This window comes from Desmodus rotundus, chromosome 9 (genome assembly GCF_022682495.2).
Source record: "Desmodus rotundus isolate HL8 chromosome 9, HLdesRot8A.1, whole genome shotgun sequence".
Lineage (NCBI taxonomy): Eukaryota > Metazoa > Chordata > Mammalia > Chiroptera > Phyllostomidae > Desmodus > Desmodus rotundus.
In genome coordinates this window covers 28,937,967-28,962,236 of record NC_071395.1, presented here as the reverse complement: position 1 = coordinate 28,962,236, position 24,270 = coordinate 28,937,967, and the positions used below count along the sequence as shown (strand labels likewise).

General features: G+C 35.0%; 1 protein-coding gene across 6 annotated transcripts in view; it reads left to right on the top strand.

Moving 5' to 3' along the window:
* The window catches only part of LOC112312318 (probable ATP-dependent RNA helicase DDX60), a 101,356-nt gene that overhangs the window by 5,572 nt on the left and 71,514 nt on the right, over positions 1-24,270 (top strand). For 4 of the 6 annotated variants that reach the window (XM_053911595.2, XM_053911598.2, XM_053911597.2 and 1 more), the window contains 7 exons: positions 9,604-9,713; positions 9,893-9,962; positions 10,574-10,763; positions 11,867-12,208; positions 13,841-13,957; positions 20,873-21,034; positions 22,573-22,731. In XM_053911595.2, the coding sequence (XP_053767570.1) occupies positions 9,686-9,713; positions 9,893-9,962; positions 10,574-10,763; positions 11,867-12,208; positions 13,841-13,957; positions 20,873-21,034; positions 22,573-22,731 (1,068 nt within the window). In that variant the 5' untranslated portion in view covers positions 9,604-9,685. Of the gene's footprint in view, positions 1-8,073; positions 8,141-9,603; positions 9,714-9,892; positions 9,963-10,573; positions 10,764-11,866; positions 12,209-13,840; positions 13,958-20,872; positions 21,035-22,572; positions 22,732-24,270 lie in introns of all 6 variants that reach the window. The other 2 variants (XM_053911596.2, XM_053911599.2) reach the window with 2 other exon arrangements.

The following is a 24,270-nucleotide window of genomic DNA, read 5'->3' as shown; positions in this document are numbered from 1 at the left end:
AATTGACTTAGTTATTCATTCCAATGTTAGTTTGACCATGTATAATTTTATTTTATTTTTTAGATCCCTTCTCCACAAACCTTTTACAACTTCCATCAACCTTCTACAACATACACAAACCTTTTGCAACTTACATACACCTTTCATTTTTTGTCCTGTCATTTCCTTTCTTATAGTGAAACAATATTTTTTATTTTAGGACAAAATTACTTTCCTTTTCTCTTTCTTCACCAAAGAGGGGAAAACACTCATGTACTTCATATCTTCCTTATCTGAAAATCACATTCTCCTTTCTCTCAACAAAAGCACATTTTCGTGCTTCGTATTTTCTACTAATAAAAACATAATCCTATATTTTATATACAGTCATTTAAAAAGTATTTTTAGTAGTTTTGTAAAAAAAAACCATAGCTCCTATACAAATCAATTTTGGGTTTTTTTTTTTCAAGATTTTATTTATTTTTAGAGAGAAGGAAGAAAGAGAGGGAGAGAAACATCAATATGTGGTTGCCTCTCGAGCACCCCCTACTGGGGACCTGACTTGTACGGCATGTGCCCTGACTGGGAATAGAACTGGTAACCCTTTGGTTTGCAGGGCAGCACTCAAGCCACTGAGCCACACCAGCCACAGCAATAAATCAATTTTGGTAAGGGAACTTATACAGCAGTTTGTATTTTTAAAAGGCCACTTTTTTTCCCCCTTCAATTTCTCATGGCCATGATTTGCTTAGTTTCTTGGTGTTTACATTTCAAAGACATAAGTTTTATAACTTTCAGGGATAGAGGAAGACTAAGTTATTTAGTATTATTTATTTGACTATGCTTCTTATATTTTAACATACCAAATGAGCTTAATTAGTTTATCCCCCCTTTTTATTTTTATTTTTTTAAATATATTTTATTGATTATACTATTACAGTTGTCCCACTTTTTTCACCTTTGCCCCCCTCCACCCAGTACACCCATTTTCTCCAACAATCCCCCTCCCCCACCAACTTAGTTCATGTGCATGGCTCATGCATGTAAGTTCTTTGGCTACTCCATTTCCTATACTGTTCTTAACATCTCCCTATTTTGTACCTACCAATTTGTACTTCTTAGTCCCTGCAAGTTTTCCCCCATCTCCTCCTTCCCCCTCCTTACTGATAACCCTCCAAATGATCTCCATATCTATGATTCTGTTCCTGTTCTTGTTTGCTTGGTTTTTTTAGATTCAATTTTTGATAGTTGTGCATTTATTACCATTTTTAATGTTAATAATTTTGATCATCTTCTTTTTCTTATATAATTCCCTTTAACATTTCATATAATGACCTGGTGATAATGAACTCCTTTAGTTTTACCTTGTCTGGGATGCACTTCATGTGCCCTTTAATTCTAAATGATGGCTTTGTTAGATAGAGTAATCTAGGTTGTAGTTCCTTGCTTTTCATCACTTTGAGTACTTCTTGCCAGTCCCTTCTAGCCTATAAAGTTATTTTGAGAAAGTTCTTTCAATTTCTTCTGTCAGAAATCACCTGACGGTCTTATGAGAACTCCTTTGTAAGTAACTATCTGTTTTTCTCTTGCTGCTTTTAAGATTCTCTCTTTTATCTTTAACCTTTGACATTTTAATTATGATGTGTCTTGGTGTGGTCATCTGCCTCCATCTTGTTTGGGACTCTCTGTGCTTCCTAGACTTGTACGCATATTTCCTTCACCAAATTAAGGAAGTTTTCTTTCATTATTTTTTCAAACAAGTTTTCAATTTTTTGCTCTTCCCCTCTCCTTCAGGCACCCCTATGATTTGGATGCTGATACGTTTGCAGATGTCCCAGAGACTCCCAAGCCCGTCCTCATTATTTTGAATTATTTTTTTTTTCCTTGCTGTTCTGATTGAATGCTTTTTTCTTCCTTATGTTCCAAATTGTTGATTTGATTATCAGCTTCATCCCCTCCACTGTTGGTTCCATGTAGATTTTTCTTTATTTCACTTAATGTAACCTTCATTTCTGCCTGGGTCTTTTTTTATGCTGTTGAAGTACCCAATGAGTTCCTTGAGCATCCTGATAACCAATGTTTGAACTCTGCATCTGATAGCTTGTTTATCTCCATATTGTTTAGTTCTTTTCTTGGAGTTTTGTTCTGTTCTTTCATTTTGGCCATATTTCTTTGTCTCCTCATTTTGTCAAACTCTCTGTGTTTGTTTCTGTGTATTAGGTAGAGCTGTTTGACCCCCTGTCTTAGTAGTATGGTCTATTGTAGAAAAGCACATCTGGAAACTGTATGGGGCGGAGCCTTGGTAAGTGCCAGGGTAGGGCAATCTGTGTCACCACTGTGGCTCTGTGGGGGGGGGAGGGCTGGCAGAGGGGACAATGCTGCTGCCTGGCTTCTGGAGTTCTCTTTCAGAGGAAGCTGTCTCCCAGCACTTGCCCTGATACCAGTTACTTCACTTTCTCCCCATATGCCACTGGTGCCCTTCCAGCTGTTGCCCTGGTGTTAAATCCCAGGGGGAGTGAAAGTCCTAAGTCTGTTGCAGGCCCTTTAAGAGGAATTTCTTAACAATCCTGCAGTTTCTTTCACTGCCCTAACCTCCACTTGTTTTCATAGTCAGAAGTTGTGAGGACTTATCTTCCCAGCGCTGGAACCCTGGGCTGGGTGGTCTGGTCTGGGGCTGGGATCCCTAGCTTCTGAGGTATCCCTCCTGATTTTTAACTACCACACATGGATGTGGGACTGCCAGTTCTGCCTCTCCATGCCTCTCCACATTTCTGCCCCTCTTTCTGGTCTGAATGAATGTGGCTTCTTTAAATCCTTGATTGTTGGACTTCCATATAGCTTGATTTTCTGACTATTATGGATGATGTTTGTTTGGCAGTCTAGCTATAATTTTTTCTGTAGTTTTTTGTGGAGGTGAGGTGTTTTTACCTATGCCCCCTTCTTCTATTTTTCCCTTTTTATAAAGAGATAAATTTTCTTTGAAATGTTTCAGAAGCCCTCTGGAATATCCCAAAGGTTTTCCTAGGTCAATAAGATTTAATTTAGAATATCTGGTCTTGGGAAGTTTGTCAAACATATCAAAAGTTTTAAAACATTTGGTTAAATAAAATCAGAGACCATAGAGGATTGTGGAACAATACTTAATGAAATATTACTTAATTATTCATTTTAAAAAGTGACAATAAAAAACTTCAAAGACAAATATAGAATATTACAATACATAGTTATGAGCAAAATTCAGCTATTGCAATATTAAGAAGACTTGGTTTACTTAAGAAATTAAAGGTTTGATTCTAAAAATACAGAAAATTATTTATATAAAACATAATATGTTCTTAAATAATCTTTTTAAAGGATATATCAATAGTACAGGAAAATTTTGAGGTTTTTTTTAGCATAGAAATAACATTAAGTTTTAGCTTTACATAAGCACATCATTGATATTAAAACCTAATTTTAAAAAATAACCCTTACGACAGGAAATTTAATTTTAGCCAGCTTAATTATAAGAGATACATTTTTGAAATAATAGGACAGTTTCTATTTCTTAATTTATATGAGAGCTTAATTTCTCTAAGCCAATTAAAGAGTCCTCTTTATAAAGCAACTTCATTCAATCTCTGGAGGCAGACATACATATATAGAGAAGGAGACAGATAAGCAGAGACCTGGTAGTTTTAATTTAAAAAATTTTTTTTAGCCACAAGAGAGGGAAAATCCATCAACATAATAGTTGTAGTGAGTTAAGTTTATTCTTTCAGGTGGCTAAGACTTGTAAGATTTGTATTTGTCCTCGATAAACAACTTTTTGAGGAGACTGGAGGGAGGACTGCTTAGCCAAGGGAACCTTTTCAGCCACTTGTCTTTTTTGCCCTTTGGTTTGTTTAGCGCCAGGCAGTTGTGGACTGTGTTTCCGTTTCTGGTCGTCTAATACTAGAAAGACCTTAAAAAGCTACTGTAGCCTAAAAATTTTATTTGACTTCTAAGTTTTCCAGATTTTTAATCACAGAGTTAATAAATTCTTTGAAATACCTTGTCAGGTTTTACGTAGAACAAACAGTAAGAAATTTTGTAGCACCTAATCAAATGGCCAAAGTTTCTTTTTAGGATTCTCTTAGGGAAATTATTTTATCTTTTAGGATCTTCAGATTAGTAACCAAAGATACAATCCATTGTCCAGGAGAGGTTTGGATTTCTTATGATTTTTTTTTTCTTTTAATGGCAAACAACATAACAGACCTAGACAGGAAAAGGAAACAGAAGAGCGATGAAATGAGTACTGCTGGAGCTGACCTCCTTCCCCACTCAGGGCACTTCTTACAAGCCTGAGCCATGAAAAGTTCTTCTGGGGGGCGGGAAACACTGTTCTTCCCCGAGCTAGCAAGCTGCCGCAGCGTCCTGCCGCTCCTGAGCCATCCTAGGCATGCTGGCCCCTAGGGCAGTCACCCCCTTTGAGGAAAACCCCTCCTTTGAGGAGAAACCTCTCCCTGGAGAGAATAACCTCTCTGGATCTCAGATAAAACATTTGACCTCAACTGGAAAAAGAGGGAATTCAAACCTAAGGGGGCTTCACAGTCAGGGAGGCAGCAGTCAAGGAGGTGGTGAGCACAAAGCAGGCTGTGTGGGTGCCACTCCTGGCTCCAGGGGAGCTGGCCTCTGAAAGTGAGGTGACTGTAGGTCCTGCTAATAGTCACCAGAATACTTTTTTAAATTCAAACTATCACAGACCTCTTATTTTTCTTTCTTTTATTTGATGTTTTAACTCAATGTTTTATTTTGAAATAATTGAAGATTCACATATTCTTGTAAGAAATGGTATAGAGAGATCCTGTGTACCCTTTACCAAGTTATTCCAATGGTGACATGCGGTAAAACTATCATACAGTATCACCCAAGGACACGGGCACTGATACAGCCAAGACTGCGAACAGGTCCATCACCACAAGGATCCCTCACCCCCTTTTACAGCCCCGCCCCTCCCATCCGACTCTCACCTCCTCCTTAGCCTCTGGCAACCACTAGTGTAGTTTCCCTTTCTATAATTTTGCCATTTCAAGAATGTTACATAAATGGAATCATACAGTTTGTATACTTTCGGGATTTTCTTTACTCATTAAAATTCTTTGGCTATTCACCCAGGTTGCTGTATATGTCAATAGTTCAATTTTCTTTATTGTTGAGGAATAATCCATGGTATGAATATTAACAGTTTATTTAATCATTCACTCATTGGAAATTATCTGGCTTGTTTACAGTTTGGGGCAATTTGAAATAAATCTGCTATGCACATTTGTGTTCAGGATTCTGTGTGAACATGGGTTTCCATTCAATGCAATTGCTGGGTTGTATGGCAGTAGCGTGTTTAGTTTTTGAAAAAACTGCCAAGCTTTTTGCCAGAGTGGCTGTACCATTTTGCATTCAAACCAACAATGTAAGAGTGACCCAGTTTCTCCATATCCTCACTAGCATTTGGAGTTGTCACTATTTAAATTTTTCCCATTTTTATTGAGAAGTAGTTTACATACATCACTGTACCAGTTTAAGTCACATTGTGAAGTGATTACTGAAAAAGGTTTAGCTAACATCTCTCTTCTCATAAAATATGCTTATTTTTCTTTACAGCTTCCTTTAATTCTTCTGGATTGTCCATAGTTTCACTGTTTCTTGCTTTTTTCCAACTTACTCTTTAAATAAAATTATCATTTAAAATAGGTAGTTGGTGGAATTTATGACTTCTTACATGTCTAGTAATATTATCTTTTAGCCCTCTTGTTGGGTTGAATGACTGGGCGCAGAATTCAATTGTAAGTTCAAATTATTTTCCCCTGAGAACTTTAAAAACATTATTTTATCAAAACATCCAATAATGCTGCTCATTTAAATGAGTTCTAACTGTGTGCCAGGTACTATTTTCATTAATTTGTATCTATCAGCACATATATTAAGTAGCTTGAAATCCCAACCAGAGGAGAGTACTATTACTCCCCATTGCAATCCCAATTTTACTGATGAGCAAACGGAGACCTAGAGACAGTAAATAACTTGCCTGAGGTTATAAACATTTCAGAACCTGGATTAAAACTGGGGGAGTCTGCCAACAGTGCCCATGCACCGAACCACGGCACGTCCGGTCTGTCTGACTTCCAGTTTTCGTGGCACTTCTTCATCTTTGTTCTTGGACCTCTGCAATGAGCTGTGTCTAAGTGTGGTTTTCTCTTTTGTCTTTATTTCTGCTCAGTATTTGTAAAAATCTTTTCAACCAAGAATGTATATTTTTCTTTAACTTTGGTTTAATATTATTATATTACTTCCTTGTATCTTTGATTATTTTTATCCTCACCCCATTTTGGAATCTTAGTTCTACTGGAATTACCATGAGGTGTATTTAGAACTTTTTGATTCATTCTTTTAAAATATATATTTGTTTATTTTTAGAGAGAGGAGAAGGGAGGGAGAGAAACATCAATATGTGGGAGAAACATCGATCAGTTGCCTCTCACACGTCCCCAACTGGGGGCCTGGCTGGCAAGCCAGGCATGCGCCCTGACCGGGAATTGAACCGGTGACCCTTTCGTTCAGGGGTCTGTGCTCAACCCACTGAGCCACATCAGCCAGGGCTGATTTATTCTTTATATTTCTTAGTATTTTTTCTTTTCATTTTTGTTTTTTCTTCTGTCCTAAGAAATTTTCTAGATTTTTAATCCCTAGATTACAGACTTGAGATTTCAGCATGTCTATTTATTTTATTGTTCTTCATATGAATTTTTCTGAAATTATATTTTATGAGCACTTACTTTTTTTGTGCTGTAACCATCTTTTTTTTAAATTAGATATCATTGTGACTATTGAGAACTTTAATTAGAACTTTTTAAAGGACTGTTTTGCCCTTGAATCATCTTTATTCATCTGGCTTCTTATTTCCCTCCCCTCCAGTGATTCTAATTTTTTAATACATATTCACTTAGTGATTACAATGGTAGGTAGCTGGTTTTATTTTCCCCACTATGCTTCTTCATTAAATGTGAGTGAATTGGACATGTGACTGTAAATTCTGTATAAATGTTAGGGAAGGTATGACTTTGGGGTAAAATTTAGTAAGGAAAGTTTCCAGTAGGATATGTGAGAAGAGAGTAGGCAGGAGACTGTGGGATATCTTAATCGTCAAATTAACGAGAGTTTTGTCCTGCCCCTATGGCCACTGTGGAAAAGTTATATAGTGTCCAACAGCCACACATGTTTCATTCATAACTTCTTTAATTTAAAAAACTATTATTTCTCTCAATTTATGTGTATTGTCTTTTCAAATGAAGTTGCTAGGACTTATTACTTTGGAGCTAACTATTTAGTAAATGAACTATTAGATACCTATTCTTTCCTAGGAGTACCATAAAATATTCCTGAGATCTTACGTGCACTGTGAATATCTGGGGACCCATGAATGAACTTATTTTATTTTGTAGAATCTGATACTATCTTTTTGGAAGATTTCCCTTCTGTAACATATTTGGGATTAATTTTCTCTTGTCTACCTGATTCTCACTGACCCATCTTTTCCATCTGGGTGTAGTACCACTTGGAGAACGGAAGACAATATGGCTATTGTGCAATCAGCGAGGTTGACAGTCACATGGAACGGATGGCAGAGAGTTATCAGGAAGATGCCAGAACTTAAATCTGAGGCAAAAGGTCCTTATAATCTGGGCCATACCTAATTTTCATTATAATCAAGTTACGCTGTGTTATGCCGGGTAGAATGACCTGTGGAAGCTCGAAGTTGTCATGGAGTTTCTCACATCTCTGAGTATTACACCAGTGTTGTTTTGCTTCCTGGGATGCAATATTCTGTATCTCTTACCTTCCCCAGCATGCTGAAATTCTTCATCATCATTCAGTATGTCCTTGAAACCTCAGAACATAGGACCCTGACCACTCCAGCTGATTGAAAAACTCCTTCTCAATCCTCTGATGGCTTCTTGTGCCATTTCGGCTTGATCACTTTAACGCATTATACTGTTGGATTTAATTCTCTTTAAACCCTTAGCAGGTTGTCAGGTAAAGGGGACTATATTTCATGTGTATTTGGATATGTTTCAGGTACAATGCTTGGTAAGGAGTAGATGCTCTCTCTATATATATCTTCAAAAAAAGATGCAATAACTGGGTGAGTCAGAGACCAAGCTTCTGCCCCTGCCTCTATTGTCTCCTAAACATCCCAGTCCTTAGTCATTGCTTCGTTCTTCAAACTTACTCATTTTTACAGCCATATACTTCTTTGCATTATTAGTTTAACATTTAATATCAATGTGTACCTCACCATTATATGTTCCTTAATGTCATGTAATATGTATCCATCAGGTTTCACAGCCCTAACACACTGTATACATATTTGAAAAATGCCTCAGTATTTGTTTCCTCTGACAAAAGGCCCCAGTGCATTTTCTTTGGCTACTTTCATAGTTTTCTCAGCTACCTTTGCAGACTCTTCCTCCTCTCTTAACATTTATTAGATATTAGTGATCCGCAAAACTGGATTTTCAGTCCTTCTCTTTTCTTCCATGATGCTGTGTCTTTCTGTTCAAGCAAGCTCATCTACACCCCTGACCTCACTTATCAAAGTAATCAGGTTACCCACATATTCAGGTCTAGCCCAGACCGTGTGTTTGACTTCTAGAACTGTATATTTAATTACTTACATGACATATCCATGGCAAGTTTCAAAAGCAAGTCAAACTCAGGTTGACCACAAATAAACTCATGGTCTTTCCCTCAAATATGGCCTTGTCCCAAGGTTTCCTGCCTAGGAGATGGCCTAGTTATGTATCCTATTGCATCAGGTGGAATCCTAGGGAGTTATCCTTGACAACCCTCACACTCCCCTCTTCTCCATCCATACCTGATTCATTACCAGTTCATATCAAACTCCTCTTCTAAATATTTAATATCAGTATGTGCTTCAAACTACCATCAAGCTCTATTAGATTGAACTGTTGCCATTACTCTTCTAAACAATGGCTTTCTCTCTACTAACTGGCTCTTCGCTTCCATCCTACCTATTCTCTGTGCTATAGCCAGTGTAACCTTTCCAAACGCAAAGCCAATCATAATACTATCTGCTTAAAATCTATCAGTGGATTTTGGGATCAAAGACACGCCCTCAAAGGCTTTGGGTGCCCTTATATTCCTATAGTCCTCTCTAGCACAGTTGGCTTTTCCTTCACCCGCTATACTCCAGCCTGGCTTCTTTTCAATATCTGGTTCCATCCACACTCTTTCATGCCACAGGGCCTTTGCACATGGTATTCTGGTATTCTCTTTGCCTGCCCTCTCACCTTGCTTAATTAATTCTTATTTCAACCTTCAGAAGTCAGCCTAAGCAATACTTCTTTGGGGAAGCCTCCTCTGACCTCTTTAACTTTCTCACATTTTTAATTTCCCATTCTTTAGATGATTATTTGATTGTTATTTATCTTTCCAAAGGGATTTTAAGCTTCATGAGAACTGACAGTGTGTTGACTTTTGTATATTCTTGTACTCCCAGTGCTATTTGTTTTGTTTAACACACAATAATCATTCTGTACTATTTGTTCATGGAATAAATTTCTAATTTTTATTTTCTTTTTGTAGGTCTGCCATTTTAATTAATAACTGCCACTTAGAGCTACCCAAGTAAAGGATATTTGCTATATTTAATATTTTCTCATTCAGGATGGAGGCAAAGGAAGCAGCAAGAATGGGTAATTTTCAATTTAAAATATTCATAATTTTAAAATAGTGATTCTGTATGCTGCACAGTTTTAATAGAATTAAATAACTTTATTACTGTTTCTTTTTTTAAATAATAAGTAAACGATAGCTCTTTTTAAACAGATAGGTTGAAAATAACCCATTTTCTTTCTCTCTCTCTTTTTTTTAGGTTCAGAAGAATATACAGAGTTTTTAAAGAAAATGTCAGAGTTAATTTTGAATGAAATGCCAAAAGCTGAGTGAGTAATGTTGTAGTAATAAAAAGATGTAAAATTCTGCATTATATTCCTATATGTCTTTTTGACCTTCAAGAGACATCTGTTTATCTATATCATCATCTATGTTGGTATATATTATAGTATAGTATATGTATGTGCTTATATATGCGATCATTTAATACAGAACCTTCGGAGATGTTTGATGGTGAATAGAGACAGGTTTTTCTTGTCTTCTCTATCTGTCAATGAACTCTTTATTTTTTTTTATAAACTCATTGTTATAAAGGAACGATTGTTATAAAGGGATGAGATTGGTTGGGCATGAAGGAAATGTGATACAGGTCTCTATTTAGAATATGGGTGTTCATTCTTGAGGCCAGTCCAGATTTGGCCATATGGCTTACATAATTTTCCCTATCACTTGGAGCCTGAGTGGGGCTGATCCTGCCTTCTTTTTGTGAAGATGGTCATGCATATGGATATATTTAAAAAGTCTTAGCATGGAATATGACATAAAATAGTTACTCAGTATATTCAGCTGTGGATGATAGTGATAATAATAACAAGACCGCTACCTTTTTAGGACCCTATTTAATTTATATGTAATTTTTGTTTTACTGCTTTCATTTTAGATATTCCAGTATATTCAATGATTTTGTGGAATCTGAGTTTTTTCTGATTGATGGAGATTCATTACTTGTCATGTGCATATGTGAAAAGTCATTAAAACAGGGGCAGGAGCTCCACTTCTTCTACCTTATTGAACGCTACCTTGTGGATCTCATTAATAAAGGAGGACAATTTGCCATAGTTTTCTTCAAGGTATGTGTAATAGTTGGGTTATTTTCTATGATTTTGAGAACTAAAACTAAAATTGATATTGTAAAGGTTTTTTATGATTGAAATGTATCTACAACTATTTAGAAAATTTTAAAGGAAGAACAGAAAACAATTACCCATAATTCCAGTATTCAGAATTACATTTAAGATTATTCTCTATTCACAATAATGGGACTTCATTGTAAGGACATTCAGGGGCAGAAAGAGGATGAGAAATCTCCTGACCAGTGGTCTAATTGACCTCTGGGTTCCAGTCATCCCACCTCTGTCTTCGAAACTCAGCAGACAACTTATTTGATTCCAGAAGAATGTCAAACTCACTAATGCTGCTTCTATATTATTTGCTCTATAATAAATACCTCCAAGTGAATGTATTTAGTCTGCTTTTTTAAAATTAAGAATTTCATTAATACCATTTTAACAATTTCAAGTTCAGATATGCATAACCACTACCACCCTTTCCTCATCCTGTCCCTGGAGGTAACCATCATGTTACTCTTGAGGATTCTGGTGTATCAGTCAGTTTGCAATCCACGTTACTGTTAGAGTTTTGAACACTGCTGACTGCTTGCAAGCAGTGTTTTGAGTAAAGAGCCAGGGTTCTAGCCTAATGCTTACAGTCACTTTATTACACCCATTTTGGTCTGCCGAGAAAAACCCGTGCTGCTGTAGGCAGGTCCCCGTGACCCGGGACGTCCTCTCAGACACAGCGGCCACGGCTGCTTCCTCTTCCTGCGTAGTCTACGTACACCATCCGCTTTGATGTGTTGTTGTGTCATTTTTTTCTCTTTGCAATGACGTTGGAGAGGAGAAGAGTTAGTGTGGGGAGGGAACGTGAGACAAATCCGGAGTGTTGTGTGCCTCTTTATGAGGGATGCATGTCTTTAAATCCAACTAGTGGTTTATGGCAGGTGTTTGTGAAATGACAGGCAAGGATTAAAGTTCTGTCCCCTGACTGTGAATCATAACAGAAGTGTGATGGAATCAATTCCTTCAATGACTTTAATGATATGTGTTAATTAACTAAACTAGAAAATGACTAAATAACAATTTAAAACATAATGTATTTTACTCCTCCCGCACAGGATGCTGAGTATGCATATTTCGACTTCCCTGAACTTCTTTCTTTGAGAACTGCCTTAATTCTTCATCTTCAGCATAATAACACCATTGATGTTCGAACAGCATTTTCTGGATGTTTATCACAAGAATGGGAAACTTTCTTGAAAGAGAGTTGCCCATATTTCCTGATAGTTGCAGATGAAGACTTGAACCATCTACAAACACAGCTTTTCAACTTTTTAATCATTCAGTCTTGGGCAATGAAGGTCAATGCTGTGCTTTCCTCAGGGCAAGCATCTGATATTCTTCGACTTCATGCGTACTTCATGCCAAGCATACACAGCAACCAAATGTTTTTCAAGAAGGTAATTTATATCAAAAAGACAAATTTCTTCTAGACTTTTACAAAATTTTCTAAATTGCTTGACTCTTCTATTTTTTACCTCTTCTATGGAAATCGTCATGGATTTAACAGAGATGTATAGAATATTAATAAACTAATATAAATGCAGTCATTTAGTGGGCACTTACTGTCATAACAATAGTGCTTGGCTCTTCCTATGAGTCATTTTATTTCACATTCACAAAAGTCCTATAAGGTAGGTGTTAGTATCATCTGTGTTTTGCAGATAAGGAAGTTGATACTCGAATGAGCAATTGCTTATCAACAACACCAAATTAATAAGAGTTTGGATTTGAAAAGAGGCAGTCTGACTCTAGCCTTTGCTTGTTTAGCTACTGTGCAGTGTACTGCCTTTGAATTAATGAAGGTCAGAAAGGCATTCAATTGGAGGGAAAAGTTACGCCTGTGTTGCTGAGACATACTAATGAACTGATAGTTAAAACATGTTGCTTTTAGTGAGAAAACCATGGAGAAGGTTGATAAAGAAGGAAAATAACTGAAATAAGTTTATTTCTTAATATTTAATCTAATAGCATTTAAAAGTATTTAGGTTCCACGATCTAATTCCACAATCTTATATTTTCTTGTGTTGGAATATTTGAAAATTCTTATATTGAACTTTTGGGAGTCAAAAGTACATACTGATTTTATAAATGAATCGAATTTCTGTTCAATTTTCACTACTTATAGTGAATTCTGAATATGGAGAAATTCTATATGATTTTTGAATCAGTTAACATTTTTCGCCCTTTGAAACTAGTGTCGCACCTGCCTCATGGTTTTGGAGACATCCAGATGGTTATCACAAAGCATGATAAGATAGTTTATTTTGCTCTAGTTAGAACTCCAGTCATTAAACTCTAGTTGCATACTGTGAGCAGAACAGTCCCGGGAGGTACCGTCGTCACCTGACCTCATTTCATTTTCTTAGGGCAGACTCTGAGTCCGAGTTCGAAGGGCGCCTACGAACATTCTTCTCAATCTCTCCTTGAGTGATTTTGTAATGGAGGATTCTATCTTTGATAAAATAATTTATTTCCTATTATATTAAAGTCACCTTAAAGAGATTATTTTATTTATCAATTTGAGGACTGTGTGATATGCAAGTAAAAGTGCATTTTATGTTGCTAAGGGCTGTTGCTGAATGATAGGTACCTGAGAGGAAGTGATGCTATTTTTCTGTTTATGTGTATACTTGAAATTTTTCATAATAAAATATAATGCATTAAATGATACAACGATTCTTTTTGAAGTGTTGGAATTGTAAAATTCAATTATGGTAATGGTTGCACAATTCTGTAAACAGCTAAAAATATAGAGTTGTACACTTAAAGTGAGTAATTTTTATGTTGTGATAATTATACCTTTATAAAGTTTGTAAAAATCAAATGCACTAAATTCATTTGGCAAAGACAAAATAGCGCTGGCTGGCAGGCTTTCAATGCATAGCTGATGATGTATAATTATACTATTATAACTTTTTTGCTTAGAAACACAATATATTATAATATCTTCAATATCTGATTTTTCGGTATTAGAAATTAATTAGTTACTTTATTTAAGATAATTCATGTGACTTGACTTCTTTTTGCAGAATAAACAACAGATTGAGAATGCTTATAAAGTCCTGATTAAACAATTGAAAGAATATAGAGTTTTCGCATTTGAACCTCTTTTTGGAAATTTAATATGGGACAATATGATGGAAGAGGTACTGAAACTTATTTTTTAAAAAACTTTTTATTTGAACTAATTGTTTAGTTATAAGAAATTTTCCTATATACCTCTCACACAGCTTCCTCTAATGTTTCCATGTTATGTAACCATAGTACGAGGCTCAAAACCAGAAAATTAACATCAGAATAATACTATTATTAAGCTTCAGACCTTATTTGAATTTCACTTATTTTTCCACTAATCTTTCTATCCCCAGATTCTATCCAGGGTCCTACATCCATTTATTTAGCTATTTCTCTTTATTCTCCTCCAGTCTGTAATAGTTTCTCAGTGTTTCCTTGTCTGAAATGAGCTGGACATTTCTGAAAAGTATTGATTAGTTATTTTGTTAATATCCCTCAATTTGGGCATGTCTGATGCCTTCTCATGATTGGAGTGCGGTTATGTTTTCCTCAAGCAGGCCCCTGAATTGCTGTCGTGTCCTCTGTGCAGGGTATTGGAGGTCTCACAATGTTTGGCTTAACCCTGGTGAAGCTGGTGCCCGCCAGCTTTCTCCACTGCAGAGTTATACTTCCCTGACTGTGCAAATCCCGTTTCTTCTCAAACTTCTGCCCATTAATTTTAGAACGCACTGGTGGACTTCGTCTATAACAGCTGTTACTGATGTTTTTACCTGCGGTTATTTTCTATTTCACTCTTTCATTCTACATTTATTCATTAGGAATCTACTGCGAGGGAGAGTTGCTCTAGCTCTGCCATTTACTGGATTATTTATATCAGTATGGATTAATGGATGTATATTTTATATTACAGATTAAAGTCCAATATTATAATTATTTGGGTGCTCACTTTGTTCCAGGATTGAACATTAGAAACTCCTTCAAGTTTGTACTGGCATTCTTGTACCAGCTGCCCCTCTATTTTGTTTTTATAAACTACTTTATTGAGGTATTTATCTTCAGTTTTTTCAATAGTGCCTCATTTTTTGAGCACTGTCTTATTTTTTGAAATCATAACATGTTCCAATCTCATCTTATATTTTCTCTGTCCCAGCCCTAAAATCAACCGCTTCTCCCGGGAGTTCTGGTTGCTTTTATTGGAAAATGGCATTTAGAAGCCAAGATCTGGGAATGATGTTGGTTCATTGTTGCTGGGGTATCATTGCTGCTAGGACTTTTCATCAGACAGAGCAAGGAAATATATCTATGTGTACTAACTCAGGTGTATGTATACACCTACTTTTATCTAATATCTATCTATCTAATTTCTCTCTTATTCATCATATGATATGTTCATACTGATGTTTTTACTCCAATTCATATCCATATAGTTTATTGTACCCTTGCCCTTTCTTTATTGGTAATTGTAATTGTGAGAAGTCCAGCTCTCTTTAACTATAATATATGTACTTATTTTTTCAAATTCTAGTATAAACATAAAGTAGTTTTAGAATTACTAACCATATCTCATGAGAAACATTCACTAAGTGGATTACAGGGTTTATGTGCAAGTCTTCAATCTGTAGTTATAGAATATGTCAAAATATTGTTTTCCAATGTTATTTAGGTCAGTTCCTTTTCTGGCCGCCTCCTTTAGTGTGACTGTGTTTATTTATTATTAATAGAGTGAGTTCTTTGGTTTCAGTTTGCATTTCATTTTGGGTCCCTCCCACCCATATCCTGGTGTTTTAAATTACATTTATTTTGGGGGGGTATGTGAAAGTTAAATGAAAAATTACTATGATTTTAAGAATCGAATGTATACAAAAAGATACACTTAAAGAAGTGGCACTTTATTCTTATCTTTGCTACTCTAGTCCTGTTCTCTACAACTCACCCCTTTCCTAAATACTTTCTGTGGGTTGTCTCTTTCGTGTCAAGTTTTCCTTCCTGTATTTCTTTTGCACAAAAAATCAGAACATATGTACTTTCTTATATCCCCTTCTTTCTTAAAAAAGGATAGCATATTATAGATATTTAAAAATTTTTTTCTTTTTGCATTTAACAGCACGTCAAGAAATCATTTTAAAGCAGTTTGTAGATATCTTCCTCATTGTTATATAGCTGCATAGTACTACCTTGTATGGGTGCACTATGGTTCCTTTAACTGTTTGCTCTTGTGACAGTTGTACTGTTTCCAACATTTTGCAATTACAGTCAATGCTGTAATGAATAATTACATGTATATGTACTTTTGGATTTTTGGCAGTGTATTTTCATAAATGGGATAGATGAGTCAAAAGTTAGGTGTATATGTAGCTTAATTAGGTTTTATCAATTTTCTTTCTAAAAGGCTTATATCCATTTTTTGTCTTTCAATTTAAATTTTAAATGTGATGTATTTTATGGATATGTTTTCCAATTTATAAGTTGTCTTTTTACTTTTGACTTTTTTCTGGTGTTTGTCATGTACATTTAAATTACATAATGTCATATTAATCGATTTTTGTTGTAGTCTCTAGATTTTGGTCACTGTTAGAAAAACTTTCTCTATACACATCAAGGTTAAAGAAGAATTATTCCTGAGGTTTCTTCTTATACTTTGATTTTTTTATGTTCAGATCCCTAATCCACTTGTAATTTATTCTTGTGTACAGTGTGAGATCTGCATACAGTCTTTTATCTTTTTCAAAGGTATACTCTGTGCCACCTTTGGAGTGCACATGACTTCAGATGCCACCTTTGTCATGTAATAAATGTATATATATATTTGGAGATAATTCTAGACTTCCTACTCTATTCCAGTGGCTTATATTTACGTTTCACACTCTTTTGATTCTAAAGACTTTGTAGTATTTTTAATGTCCCATTAGGCCAGTTTTTCAGTTTATAGTTTTTCTTTAATAGTGTTTTCACAGCTATTTTTGCATCTTTATTTGCCATATAAACTTTTGTTAATAACTAGCCTAACTTCAAAAAATATCTTCTTGGTATCTTTATTGGAGTATATTTAATTTAAAAATTAAATGGAGAGAATTGGCATCTTTATAATGTTGAGTTATTCCATGCAAGAGGGAATGTATTTATATTTATTTAAGTCTTTTTTGTGAATTAAAAAAAATCACCTCATGTACATTTTGTACATTTCTTAATTTTCTTTTTATTTGATGTTTTTGTTGTTACTGTAGTTTTTCTCTACCATTATGTTCTCTCTTTGTTGTTTGTGCTTATGAAATCTATTGATTTTTATATGTCAATTTTATACCCTGATGCGTCATTGAAATTTTGAATTTTGAATTTTATTAATTCTTTGTGATTTTCCATATATCATCTGTGAACAGAGGTGGTTTTGCATCTTCTTTACCTATTCTTATGCCTCAAATCACTTTTTCTTATCTAATTGCCTTAGCTACTAAATCTAGTACAATGGTGAATAGTAGCAGAGATAGTGAGTATTTTTGTCTTGCTCCTGATCTTAGTGGAAATGTCTCTAGTGTTTCCCCATTTTACATATATGTAAATGTAGCCCTCAACTTATATAGTTTTAGTGTTTCGATTATGAATGTGTATTGAAAGTATGGATTAAATCATGATTTATTACGTTAGGTTTACTAATATGGTGTTTTGATATCAATGAATATTTAATATTGAAGCAACTCTGTGTTCCTGCTGTTCAATTAATTGTGTGTTCTCTTATGTTTATATCTCACTTGGTCATGGTATATTACTTTTTTAATATGATGTTGGGTTCTGTTTGCTACTATTTCGTTTAGAATTTTTGAAAACAGTATGCTTAAATGATACTTTTCTAGAGGTTTTTTTTCTGTGTTCGTATTTATTGGGTTCGGTATCAGTGTTATACATGCTTCATATTCTAAAGTAAATTATAAATTATTAGTATTTTCTGGTCTTTGAAGATTTGCTAGAATTTCCCTATAAATCCTAGTGGGCCTGGTGCTTTTTTGTATGGCAGTTTCTTAATAATTTTCTGTTTTTTTGTCCTGCTATGGAAATTGGTTTCTTTAAGCTTACTAAATGGGAACACAACAACTCAAAATTTATGGGACATTAGCAAAAACAATCCTGAGAGGGAAATTTAATGGTTACTCCACTGTAATGGAGTCAATTTTAGTAATTTGTTCTTATGAGAACATTATTCATTTCACTTATATTTCAAATTTCTTTGTATAAAAGTTTGCAAAGTAGACTTTTATGACTTTTAAAATTTCTTCTGTTTTGATGGTTATTTTCCCTTTACATTTTTACTTGGCACATTTTTAATGAACCTTCCATTCTCTTATGTTTTATTTTTTGGTTTATGAAAGTTATATTAGTTTGGTTAGTTGTTCTTCAGTAAACTTCAGCATCCATCTCTTGCCTATAGTTTTTTTTTTAGATTATCATTTTAGTTATTTGCTGTTTTATTATTTTAGTTGATCTTCAGGTGTCTGATAAAACAAATATTGTTCCATATTTGCTTCTTTCATTTTTACTATTTTTTCTCCAGCCATTTTTTTACTTTTTAAATGTCATTTGTTTTTTTCTTATCTTTGTTCAGTACTTCTTATTAAATTTCTATTGCGGTTACTTTCTTTTGGTTATCTTGTAATTTATTCTTCATTTCTGACTTGGCTTTGCCTTTCCTAAGGTTATTTTCTAATGTTTTTTCTGAATTAAAATAACTGTTTTGTTCATTTTCTCCTTTCTTTCCCATTCTGTTTCTGGTTTATGATTTGCAGAATAAAGATAATTTTTCATATAATCAAGTACTTGTTTTATTTTTTTAGTCATTTTAGGGATAGATTCATGTATTTCTTCTATTTTATGATTGTTGTTGCTACTATTGTTATCATTATTTTTGGTGGTGATAATGAGATTTTCCTTAGTTAATTTGTGTGAAATTTTGTTCCTGCTGTCATTTTTTGCAATAGTTCTCTATGCACTTCCCTTTCCTTTTATTTATTTTTTGATATTAAGGTGTGTTATAAGATCCCAAATTTAATAATTGAATTTAATGTAATGGCGCCCCTTTCTGTCAGTGTAGCAGAGTTAAGGCAATGCTAGTGGGAGTTTTGTTTATTCGTTTGGCTGGCGGGTGAGGGATTGCGAGGCCTAGGGTTTTGTGGTTTTCTTTTATCATCCAGGGCCCTGTGTGTTCTCTTTGTCTCTTTCCCCTTCACTGCTCACCGGTAGTTGCTATAGAATGCTTCTTCCTTCCTTTCAGCTTCCTTTTGTCCCCCAGAGCTATATTTTCAGAAAAGTGTTCCTTTAAATTGTTCTTATAACTGTAGGTAGTTTCTATCCTTTTAAGTCATATTTGACCTTAAAAACTGATGCTGCCTCTTTAAATCATGAGCCTGGTCCTGAGCCATCTGATGCTTCAAGTTGTGCATTCTTGGAAATTTGTTTTCTGTAGCCTGTGCTATATTCTACCTGGTTACGTTTATTGTATTTTCACACTGAGGGTGGATTTAATTCTAGTGGTTTTTCCAATTCAATTTTCACTAACATTTCTCCTTTATGTTTCCTGTAATTTTTCTCCATCTCTCTTTGGTCACTGCAAAGCCTTGAGCAGGGCAAGCGTGGCACGGGAGCCGAGGGATGGCAGAGCTGGAAATTGTTAATGTTTCCCTTACACACACTTCTTTCACAGTATCACTATTCTGTCTTCTTCATGCTGAGGGTGTGATTTTGTGTAGAATATTGACAGATATAAAATACTTAATATTTTCAGGAAGTTGATTACTACAGACTCCATTGTTCTCAACTACATGGAAATCCCACAAAATGATCTATCTATATGTGTATGATAGAATTTTAGAAAGATACATAATATAATTTGAAAAATATAAAAATTTCCTGTAATACAATACCTCACATTGGAATATAGGGTGACTTAAATTTCATCAATAGAAGTATAATATCCAGGTTTCAGTGTGTTGTTGTTTTATTCCTCTGAAAACTTTCATACTCATTATACCATGATTATCCCTTAGAGGTGGAAACTCACATTTTTTGAATACATCCTTTCAATGGTGTTCTATGTATTCTTACACAATGGAGAGAATATCATATATACCCTTTTTCATTTTCTAAATTAATACTATTATTTAAACATTTTCTAATTATCAAAAAAATTTCACAATTTTTACTGGATGCATAATATTTTCCTAATGATAAACATTTAAATTGTTTGAAAATTGACTTTGACAAATAACTCTGTGATGAACATCTTGGCACATAAATCATGGGACACATTTTAATATTGTTTACCCAACTTAGATTTAGAAAGTAAGTAGCCAAACAAAAAGTATCACCATATTTAATGAACATCATAAGTAATAATTCAGTACTTATTTGTACTCTCATTAGCAAAATATGAAAGAAAATGACATCATATTTCAGTGCTATTATCATTAAAATATACTTTGCTAACTTGAAAGAAAAAGTAAGATATCTAATTGTTCTTTTTATTACTAAAGAGATTGAACATTTTTCTTTCATTTTATTTGTTTCTTTTTTGTGTTATCTACTCATGCCTCATTAAAGGCGTAAATGTTTTCCTATTGATTTATAAGAGCTCTTTACATATTTAAACTTTTAAGGCTTTTACTGAAGTATTTGTTGGAATAGTCTCATTTAAAAATGTTTATCATTTTCAACAGCAATATTTATAGTTTTATGTGGTCATATCCTTCTTTTCTGTATCATTTTTTCTAGTAATATCACTTATGAATAAAAATATCTTTTTTAATTTTTAAAAATATTTTATTTATTTATTTTTAGAGAGGGGAAGGGAGGCGGGAAGAGAGGGAGAGAAACATCAATGTGTGGTTGCCTCTCGCATACCCACTACTGGGGACCTGGCCTGCACCCAGGCATGTGCCCTGACTGGGAACTGAACCTTTGGTTTGCAGGCTGACACTCAATCCACTGAGCCACACCAGCCAGGGCTAAATAAAAATATTTTTGTGAATATCATGACACTTTACAATTTCCTTCTGTGACAGGCACGTGAAACTATTTCTCAGCTTAAGCAACTCTGGCCGGAAGGATCTGACATTCGGCGTGTTCTTTGTGTTATTTCGTGCTCATTGTCTTTGAGAATGTACCACCACTTCTTAGAAAACAGAAAGAAGACTACCTCTTGTCAGGAAACTAACATCCAACAGGTATGATTGTTGTAACTTTACTGTGAAACACCATTGTCCTCAACTTCAGAAACTTCATTGATTTTATCTGCTGTTTCTTCCACTTGATATTCATTTATTTCCCTAATTGATTTACATAAACTTTCAAAAAAAGGCAAAATCTAGAATTTGTTTATAAAAAACACCTGTTGTGCTGTTATAAGATTTAGTGTTTTAGTATGCAGATGTTTCCTTTAGTACGTGTTCAGTCAAATTTGTCCAACCATCCAGAGGAAGGGGAAATGGGAAAGGAAATTAGCACTTGGAGAGATCTTATAATGTTAACAATGTTCTTGGCTCTTTATATGCCTCATGCTATTCAATCCTCACAACAGCATTTCAAGGGAGGTGTTATTATCCCTGCTTCACATATGAGAACACTCAGGTTCAGAGATTCCAGGTAACATTCCTCAAACCAAAGGCATTAAAGAGCAGTGTGGATTAAACCTCAGTCTGTCTTGCGCAAGTTCCACAATACCAAACTGTATTTTGAAAGAATATTTCTGCTGTAGTGTCTCAGTGCCATCCTAGCTGGAGAAACACTAAAAGCTTTAGCCTTTTGGGGGTTGGTAGACTTCATTAAGAATATGTTGACCAGTATGGATTTGCTCTCAACTGACTAGTTATCCCTGCATGTTTGTGCACACATGTGCATGTACACACACCCAGACACGCACTCTCAGGCACACATGCTTGTACATAGACTAGTTTGTGTACAACTGGAATGCTGAGGGATCCTTGATTAAAGATTCTGATTGAACAAAAATGAAGTTTCTCTCTCCTACAATTTCAGAAATGAACAGGACCCATTATCCTTGTCTAGCATTCTTTGTACAGTATTCGGCTTTTTGATGTCTGCTTCAGTATATTCTTAGTAAAATATTTGTACATGATTAGGCATGCCATTTTAAGTTGTCATCAAAAATGATATTAAGCCCAATGTGTCTCTGTGGACCATCTAATTATTCAAATAGACCCTATGTGGCCCTTGGAGGTGTTCTGAAACAAGTCTTCGTCTTCTTTCACTCACAGCCCTGACAACACCTGGACACGGCTGTGAGGCCCTTGTCCTGCCGTGTTAAACATGCCCACTTCTTGACTCTTCCTCTAATTGGATAAGTGTCCCTTCATCCTGGTAATTTTTAGTACAGCTTTTAAAACACAATGCACTGGACAGAATAGAGCATTTACTCTGTGGCTCTTCGGGACTGAGTCCTGTAGGATCATCGCTTTACATGAGCTGCTTGGTCAGCCCATGTGAAGATTGACTTGACTGAAAATACTGAAAAATGCTTTATGTAAACGGCTATTGAACTGGCAGTTTCCCGTCCCTCTTACCTCACATCTGCATAAACTCAGCCAAGTTTGTGTATGAAGGAAAGGACTTGCTCAAAAATGTAGAATGAAGAATGTAATCATATGTGATTCCTGCATAGCAGAATGTGGCGGCCGAATTTTGCACGCTGCAAGTCTGGTTCACAGCCAGCTGCTCTCTGCCTTACCCTCTTTATTTTATTCAGGGGGAAAGTAATTGCTTAAGCCTGCAAGAGGTGGAAGATTTGTGTAAACTGCATTGTCTCGGTGTGGTTTTTCTACTCCACTTGCCTCTTTCCCAAAGAGCTTGTATTAGATTCATCACTTCCTGTTGGATTAAGGACATTCAGGCTTTCCTAAAAATGGTAAATATGTTCTTTATTAGTTTACTTATTTATTTATTTTTTGTTTCAATGGTTTGATATAGAAATGCCACAATCACCACAAAAGTAGATTTATATGTGAACAACGTCAGTCCTTTGGGGGCTTTAAAAGTTTAATGGCCTCAATCAATCACTTTATAATTATAACAACTCTCTGTAGCAGTAATAATAAACAGCATACTGTCCATTCAGCCTAAAGAAAAAACCTCTCCATTTTCTTTCTTCCAATCTCTGTCAAGATTAAGTTTTTGTGTCATCAACTATAAGGGATCAGTAACTATTGTGTTCTACTCAAGACAGGAATTTCATAAATCAGAGTAACAATGTATGATTTTTGTCTGTTATAGAGCATAACTAGAGAAAATGTATAGACTTTAGGAAAATAGAAAGCAAAAACAACAGAAGAATTTATCTGGTGGCCCACCACTTAAATGAATTTTGGTTACTATTAACATTTTGGTTTATTTTCTTTATTTTAAATGGCTAGATTTATCTGTCATTATTTGTTATTGTTTCTAGTGTTGGAAATCTAGATATTTTTTCATGTATTTTTTTCTATTTTCTTTCACATTCTTGGCTAGCATCATTTTTAAATGGCTACTAGTTACTTTTTAATGGATGTACTATGGTTACTTACCCATTTCTCTGTTACAGGGTATTAAGAGGGTTTGAATTGTTGTATTATAAGTGCTGCTATGCTCTAGATTATTTGATATAAGCCTTTCCCTTTAATCTGAAGATATTGACTTAGACTGATGTCTAGCAGTGAGATTAGTGGATCCATGGACATGGGTTTTTGGGTTTTTTTAAAGGATTTTGATACTATATTTAAATGTTAAAGGTAGCTGTTTTAGAACCAATTAGTTAGGAAGCCGGTCCACAAATATTTATCCAATACACATGAATTGTGTGAAGCACTGGGCATGCAGTGAGAAAAATAAGAACTGCTCATCCCACCCTACCACCTTCATAGACCCACATTTTTGCAGCAAAGACAGATATTGAATTTTTAAAATTACTGTGAAGAAGGAACTACTCATTCTAAAAAGTATGGCTTCTCTTAAGAAATGAAGGGAAGTAACCCAAATCATGAAGGATGCATAGGAGTTAGCAAGTTGAGGAATGGACGAAAACTGGATTCTAGAAAATAAAACAGCATGAGTGGTCATCCTGAGGATGGCATGGCCAAGAAAGTGAGATACATCAGGTGTAACAGGACTGGAAAGAATACGGGAAAGTGATAAAGCTGAAGAGATGGGTAAGAAACAAACCATGTAGAGTCCTATAGGCCCTGTTAAGGGAATAGAGATAAAACTTGACCATAAACAGAATGAGAACCAATGGATTGGTTAGTATCATTCAAGCAGGTGAGTGGTACTTTCATTTAAAAAGTTTTCTCTGGCTTGCAATGTAAAGATTGCATTGTAGAGGCACAACAGTGGATCTGGAGAAGCCAGTGAGATGACTGTTACCTTAGTTCACAGTACTGTTGATAATGTGAGAGATTGAGGGAATAGTAAA